The sequence below is a fragment of the Magnolia sinica genome, chromosome 8 (assembly GCF_029962835.1).
Source record: "Magnolia sinica isolate HGM2019 chromosome 8, MsV1, whole genome shotgun sequence".
NCBI lineage: Eukaryota > Viridiplantae > Streptophyta > Magnoliopsida > Magnoliales > Magnoliaceae > Magnolia > Magnolia sinica.
In genome coordinates this window covers 34800297-34808708 of record NC_080580.1, presented here as the reverse complement: position 1 = coordinate 34808708, position 8412 = coordinate 34800297, and the positions used below count along the sequence as shown (strand labels likewise).

The 8412-nt window shown below is 38.5% G+C and overlaps 1 protein-coding gene and 1 pseudogene across 1 annotated transcript; one reads left to right on the top strand and one right to left on the bottom strand.

The window, feature by feature from the left end:
- Window positions 1–855: 855 nt before the first annotated feature.
- Window positions 856–3970, bottom strand: LOC131254223 (DNA-directed RNA polymerase V subunit 1-like; annotated as a pseudogene).
- On the top strand, window positions 3969–7673 carry LOC131254222 (probable LRR receptor-like serine/threonine-protein kinase At3g47570). Its single transcript, XM_058255220.1, has 2 exons — window positions 3969–6579; window positions 7182–7673. Exons 1-2 carry the CDS (start codon window positions 3969–3971, stop codon window positions 7622–7624), a joined length of 3054 nt encoding a protein of 1017 aa, XP_058111203.1. The 3' UTR covers window positions 7625–7673.
- Window positions 7674–8412: the final 739 nt, after the last annotated feature.

Genomic DNA, 8412 nt, shown 5'->3' with positions numbered 1-8412 from the left:
TAAAGTGCTTCTAAGTTGTTTGAACTGATGCAGGTAAGAAGTTTTGGAATGTGTTTCATCTGCAGCCTATGCGTGATCAGAAGGTACAATTCCAAAAAAAAAAATATCATTTAATTTCACATTATTTCCATTGCTTTATGATTATACAATTCCAAAAAAATGAGAACCAGAGGTTAACAGTACACAGACTGCTGAAATTGATGTTTTACCAATAGATCACTACTATGATGCCTTAGGAGGGCCTGAATTGGATACTCTCAGGGTACATGGACTTTTGTTTTTTTTTTTTTTTGCTGCTACTGTTGTTGTGCTCCATTTGCTTCGTTCAGCTGACAGGATATCATCTCTATAATTATAAATGTTGTTTCAAAGCAAGTGTGGAGTGCTACTAATTTGGAGAGATCTGACATAAATAAAGTCTTCTATCGGTACGAGAGCATAATCAAGTTCTCAAATCTGCACTTGATTGAGAAAGATCTTAATGGCATTAGTGCTAACATGGAATGCATATGCAAAGTTAGTTATTTATGTGCAAAAAAAAAAAAAGAAAAAAGAGAGGAGAATGTGGTCCCGACCCAATTGAGGAAGTTATGCCCAAAGTGTAGTTAGCATAGTGTCCCAGTGGGAATCAGAAGTTGAACTGTTAATGGTATCATCTGTCCTTGATAGGGGCAATTGTAATGGATAGATGATTGAAAGGAGAAATGAAGACAGTCCATCAATTTATTATTATTATTATTTTTTCATTTTCTTCAGATACTGAATCTGCTAAGGCATCTAGAAGACAACTGAAAGAGACAATCTACTCAGTGCTGTTTGATATGAATGTTCCTGCTGTTTGTAGAAGAACTGCAGGCATGGCAGCTGAGACCACTTCTCATCACATTATTGCTGAAGTGTGCAACATTCGCAGGAAGACAAATAAATCTTCTTAAAAAAAGGTGAAAGAGCGTGCTTCTTTCTCCCAAAGCAATTTATAACCTCTTGACAAGAGTGCAGGATCTCATCCATGCTCCGCTCGAGTCCTTTCAAGCGCATCTTATCAAGGTGAATGTGGCCAACAAGGCCTGTATCCGCTTCTGAACTTTCAGGTATTTGTTGATGCCTTTGGTATTCAATGGAGAAGTCAAAAGCAACATCCTTTAAAGTGACTTTTTTCAAACGTTCTGAACTAAATATGTTGCATTCTCCTTGCAATGCATCTTCCCATAGAAGCACTCATTCAAATATAGAATAACTCTTCGATCAATAATATCATTCTTGAAGTTAACTTTGCACAAAAGTATTTCCTTCATCGATTCCCATGAAGAGTTGTTGCTCTGAGAAGAATCAAGAACTGCTTTATATGCAGGATTTGATACTGCAGTAGCAGCTAATACACCAACCGGTTCACCAGCAAGAGAACTTCCAGGACTATTTTCGTCCACCTGTCCATACTCAAATTGAATTATAGAATTACCGCAGAGGTTTCTCAGCGTCCCATCATAACAGATAATGACATCTCTAAGTGTGGCCATTAGATTTTTAAACAAAGTTCCTAGTTCAGTAAGTCCTCTGGAAGAACGGATCAACACTTCCCTGGATGATATGGAATGGACCAACTCTTCATAGGGGGTCAGACCTTGAAAAAAGGAGCTCTTAACTAACCCAAATGCCTTAGAAGGATAGTCAACACCATTAACAGAATACTTATTTTGGAAGTGGAAACTCATATCACCATTAACAGAATACTTATTTTGGAAGTGGAAACTCATATCCTCAACCAAACGCCTTGAATAAAACTTCCCTCGGTCATAAAGTTGAAGCCCCAAAAAGCCAAGTTGTTGAACAACCTTACTGATAGCTGAATCATTTTTAGAATCTATCAAATTACCCAAAGCAGATAACTTTAGAATACGAGTCACGATAGGCAGTTTTACAGTTTTCAGGTAGCTTTCCACTTGCAACTCTACAAGTTCATTGTAATTTGATCTCAAGTGAAGCAGCAAAGGTGATATGTCCTGAATCTTCTTCTTTATATCTTCAGTAACAGCCTTGGGAATGTCAAAATCATTCAAGCCAACACTATATCCTTCTAAAAAGAGAATCTCCTTCAGCAATGGCTGCAACATATTAAAGAACTTAACAGCCTCTTCTGTTCCCTTCTTGTCAAGAACAGAAGTAACAATCTCTGTGAATGATGACTGCAGTAAATCTCTATTGAAATCAATCCTCACCATTTCACTTTTACTGATCAAATGCCTCTCCCCAAAGCAGTCAAAAAACGCAGGTAAAGCACTTTGTACCATTTGCAAAACAGTCCACAGAGGACCTGTACGGTGAGCCTTAAGTAAAGCAGGTTCCAGTAAACTGGTGAAACACACATAGCCAACTGTTGCGCAGTTGCCTTGTTTAAGAAAAAAGTCCTAAACATGAGTTTAAGTGACAATAAAAAATCATGCACCAGTTGTAAATTCAAACTACCACTATGAGAACTACGGATTTGCTTTTCACACTAAACAGGATAAAATATATGAACACAATCCCCATCAAAATCTGCACCTAGGGGAGCACAAATAAGAGGATTGATCTTAACAGTATGGTCGTCATGCACATAGACAGAAAATGCTTGTAATGAATGTTTATGAGTACTAGGTGACCTATTAATGAAAACAATGTCTCTGTCCATAATCTGCCTATTTATGATTTGACCAACTTTCAAATCTGATTTAGTTTACTTTGATTCTCTTTTTTCCAATTCGGTTTTGAAAATTTTGAATGTTAGAGAAGTGCTACTGTGATTTGTCTGGATGTATTTAAGTGACTATTTTGTGTGTTCTCTACACCATAATGAAGGACCACAGCTGGTCACAGAAAGTTGTGAGGTGCATTGGACACAGAAGGCTGAAGGAGATCTAATAGTCCAATGCTCCTGAGCTTTCACAAAGACTGATTGGTAGCCTCTCCACATTTATGTATTTTGTTATATAGGACACGAAGATGGAGCAGGAATTCTAACAGGTTCACTTGCAGGATTGTCCATTTTAGCTTTAGTAGTCTAAAATAACTTGTTTTCCATTCCAACCTAGAATTTGTAAAACGGACCTGCTATCTGGTGGAACACATGTATACATCAAATGTGCTATGAATCAAGTTTTCTTAACTATCTATTCTTGTCTACACGTGAGGAGCACATGATCAGCACTCTACAGCTCCAAGCAGTATAATCTCAATGCTGTGCCACTTACCGAATCAGCTATGCTTCTAAGCCCATTGCAGGGAAACTTCCCAGGGAGGAATTTAGGCTCATTGCAAGAAAAGGGCCTACATCACACATAGTGGACACGTGACCATGGCCAGTGAGGTTGGTGTTGTAGACATTTGCCAGAAGATGTGGCTAGGAAAGGAAGACATATGATCGGTCCAGAAGGGGACCTTACAGAAACAGTTCATGTGAAAGGCTAGGAAAGGAAGACATTTATAGTTTGTTTTGAAAACTTTAAATAGACCATTAATTGTTTTGTTGATATTGTGCTAATTGTTGTCTTGATGAATGTTAGATTATTGGGTAATTCAAATTCTTGTCATTCAATCATAGGTTTTTGATAGTTATGCAGATAGAAATTTGATAGTTAGATTGATGGAGATTTGATTGTAGGATTGCAATTATAGGAAAGGATTAGTCAGAATCAACAGGAATTTGTGTGAAAGGATTAATAAAGAATTAGTAGGAATTTCTATCATTGGCACTTTATCGGCGTTTTATAATCTCTTATACGCACTTGTTACATATTTACCGGCGTTTGTTACAAAATTTACCTACGTTTTTCGTAGCTTTTAGCGGCGTTTTTTTATACAGTTTAGTGGCGTTTCTCATTTACCAGTGTTTTGCAGCTTTTACTGGCGCTTTAACAGCTTTTACCGGCAGTTTAATGAAACTCCCGCCTATGAGCCTAAGGGCAATTTGGTCATTTATCCTTCTATCTTCCATGGTTGTTTCATGGTTGTTGGGATCAGCTGCTAATTTCTCCAACGAAACAGATCGGCTTGCTTTGCTCGACTTCAAACATCTAATAACCGTCGATCCTCTCCGTTCCTTGAGCTCCTGGAATGATACTCTCCACTTCTGCCACTGGCAAGGAGTCACATGTGGTGGCCGCCGGCATCCTCAACGGGTAACGGCCTTGAACTTCACTGGCAAGAACTTGGTGGGCTCTATTTCTCCCTACATAGGGAACCTCACCTTCCTCAGGAGAATTAATCTCCCAGACAACAGCTTCCACGGGACGATTCCTGAAGAGATTGGCCATTTGTTCCGGTTGCGGTATCTTAGTCTGATCAATAACACATTGACTGGAGAAATTCCAGCAAATCTGACCCACTGTTTCAAACTCCAAGTTCTTGGTCTTCGCGGGAATCAGCTCACAGGGAGGATTCCGACTGAGCTTGGCTCTCTATTGAAGGTCACCTACTTAAACCTTGGTCACAACAGTCTTGAAGGAAGCATCCCACCTTCACTTGGAAACCTTTCGTCTCTCCGGTATCTTCGTCTCTCAGAAAATAGTCTGGAGGGCAGCATCCCAGATGACCTTTGTCAGTTGGTGAGCTTAAATTTTCTTAGCATAGGTCTAAATAAACTGTCAGGTACGATTCCGCCTCGGCTCTACAATCTCTCCTCTATTAACGTTTTGGACGTGGGAGGGAACAGATTGCATGGAAATCTTCCACCTAACTTAGGCCTCACTCTTCCTAATCTCCAAAGGCTCTATGCTGGAGGAAACCAATTCACAGGACCCATACCAGTTTCATTATCCAATGCTTCCGGACTTTTACTTATTGACCTTTCAAACAATAGTTTTAGCGGATCTGTGCCTCTGAATTTTGGAAGCCTCAAAGGTCTCACCTGGTTAAATTTGTGGGGCAACGAACTTGGAATTGGAAATGCTCGTGACTTGAGTTTTCTCGATTCTTTGACCAATTGCAGTAGCTTACAATGGCTGGACGTGGCTAGAAATCGTCTCAGCGGTGCGTTGCCCAACTCCATAGCAAATCTTTCGACCCAACTGACATTCCTACATTTAGGAAGTAATATGATATTCGGAAGCATCCCATCTGGGATTCAGAATCTTATTGGCTTAACAGCACTGAGTATGGAGTACAACTTTCTGACTGGTACAATTCCCACTGGTGTTGGGAAGCTTAACAAGTTGGAGGTACTTGTCTTGGATTCAAATGGATTATCGGGGAAAATTCCACCTTCATTGGGCAACATCTCCAGATTGTACCAACTCATTTTACATGAAAACAATCTATCAGGGAGCATACCTTCAACTCTTGGTAATTGTATAAAGCTGAACTTAATATACCTCTCCAATAATAACTTTAGCGGTACCTTACCCAATCAACTTTTCAGCATTCCCTCTTTGATTGAACTCCAAGCTGGAAACAACTTTTTCACTAATCTGCCACATGAAGCCAGTTACTTGAAAGCTCTTGGAACATTCAATGTTTCTAATAACAAATTGTCAGGCGAAATTCCAAGCTGGCTAGGCAATTGTCTCAGCCTAGAGTATCTTGGGTTGGATGGGAACTTCTTTCAAGGATCAATTCCATCAACATTTAGTACTCTAAAAGGCCTTCGATCCCTGGATCTTTCACGCAACAACTTATCTGGGAAGATTCCAAGATATCTGGAGAAGTTTGCTCTAGAGTATCTAAATCTATCCTTCAATAATTTCGAGGGTGAATTACCAAAACAAGGGGTCTTTGGAAATGCCAGTCGAGTTTCAGTGCTCGGAAATAGTAAGCTTTGTGGGGGTATTCATGAACTACAATTGCCTCCATGTTCTAGCCAAGCTTCCAAGAAACGGGGGATCTCTCGTGCTTCAAAAGTCAAATTCTCAATAATTGGTGCTGTCCTGGGTCTTATTTCATTATCATGTTTCTTTACCATTCTTTATCGGGTAAGAAAGTCAAGAAGGAAACCTTTTGCTGCGCCTTCTATGGAGGATCCTTTTATGAACGTGTCTTATGCGGAACTCTTTAAAGCAACAGATGAGTTCTCTCCTGCCAATTTGATCGGAACTGGAAGTTTTGGTGCTGTATATAAAGGGATTCTAGATCGTGGTGGGACTATGGTAGCAGTGAAAGTCTTCAACCTTCAACAACAAGGAGCTCTGCGGAGCTTCATGGCCGAATGTGATGCCTTGAGAAACATTAGGCATCGGAATCTTGTTAAGATCTTAACTTGTTGCTCGAGCATTGATTTTAAGGGCAATGATTTAAAAGCTCTAGTTTACGAGTACATGTCCAGTGGAAGTCTAGAGAAGTGGTTGCACAGGGAGGGCCATGACCAGCCAAGAAGGAACTTGAAGTTTACTGAAAGGCTAAACATAGCTATAGATGTCGCTTGCGCACTGGATTATCTACATAATCATTGCCAAACATCAATCATTCATCAAGATTTAAAGCCAAGCAACATTCTTCTTGATGATGACATGATTGCTCATGTGGGTGATTTCGGGCTAGCCAGGATCTTATCTGAGGTTGCTCAAAGCAGCTCAGTTGGGATGAAGGGATCTATTGGGTACATCGCTCTAGGTAACAATTTCATCTATTTCCTATTATTATTATTATTATTATTATTGAAGGATCCACGCCTGGCAAGATTCTCTAAGATCTAGATATACAAAGCGGTATACATACTTACACCCCCCACATGAATCACACCATAATAAGGTATGATGATTTCTTTTCGGTTAATGGCCTTAGGTTTTTTTTTTTCTCTCTTTATTATTATTATTATTTTTTACATTAAAAATAACAACAAATCATATATTCTCTTGATGATTGAGGAGCTAAGTTCTTTCATTTGAGTAACAAAGCCTTATTCAATGTAGAGCATCTTTACACAAACATATAACTTCATAGCACACCAATTGATGTTAGGAATTCAGATCTTTAGTAAAGGAAAAAAAGCAAATTACTTGTTTAAATAGAATATCTCCTCTCTCTCTCTCTCTCTCTCTCTCTCTCTCTCTCTCTCTCAAAATTCTAACTTTTGATATTATCTGTATCCAAATGGTCTTTTTTGTCCACACGCACCACATGTGTAATCAAACCCATGACCTCAGTGTTGAAACTCACTGTTTACGAGTGAGCCATGGTCACTTAGATTCTAACACAAGTTGTATAAATTGCAGAGTATGCAATGGGCAGAAAAGCATCTACACAAGGAGATGTTTATAGCTACAGAATCCTTCTACTAGAGATGATCACTGGAAAGGGGCCAACTGATGACGTGTTTAAGGACAATCTAAGCCTTCATCATTTTGCTAAGCTGGCTTTGGCTGAACAAGTAATGGAGATTGTTGATCCACAACTGCTATTAGAAGAAGCAGAAGCTATTCAAGGCAATGAAAATCAAATCAATACAAGAAATAGAATGCACGACTGTTTGATTTCAATAGTCAAAATCGGTGTGTTGTGCTCTGCAGAATCTCCAAGAAAACGAATGCAAATGAGAGATGTTGTTGTTGAAATGCACACAATCAAGGACTTGTATCTCGGGGTCATGATTCATCAAGACAAACAAGTTAGGTCGCAAATATTAGATGAAAGTTTGTCTTACCTCAGGCATTACTAAGTTATTGTTAGTAGTTATTTTGAGAAAGATTTCCAAATGAAATGAGTTTGTCGAATCCTTCCCTAAACAGATATATTATTTAGAGTTAGGTTAAGAGCGTATTTGTATTGATATTGAATATATGAGAAGATGTTTTCTTTTCTTTTTTATTCTTTTTTTTTTAATCTTATGTTAGGCAAAGGGAGATTGTATCATGAATTTAATAAAACTTTACAATGTTAAGAAATTAGTCTAGCATTTGGACTACCAACTTGATATAAGTTTGATGAGGTATTCGTCCAATGAATTCTACCATGGATTTGGCAAAAAAAAAAAAAAAAATCAAAGGAAAAAAATGAATGAACTTGTATGAGCCAATGGTTCATCTAATTGATGTAAGTAATTCTTTCACCTGACTAATGTGAATCATTGCTATGTTTTCAAATGTATGTTGATGTACAACTAACAAGATGGTTAGAATTATCAAACCATAGTAATCTCTGATGTAATGGATGGTACAATTAAAACTGTGAATACCAACAGGGACGGGATAGGCCGGAATAAAAATGTGCTAAGCCGGAATAGGGATGGATAAAACAAAATGTTAATGGATCCTCCTATGGGAATCCTGATGAGGATGGAGGGGGTAGAATCTTTAGCGATCACATGGATTAAGTTATCTTTGCCTTTCATAACTTCTATGACAGGGTCACTAATAATGTGGTTGAAACACATGTAGCCTTTGACAGCATTAATTAGTATTGCATTGACCTGGGGCTAAGGAATGTTATTGTGTTATCAGATTCCAT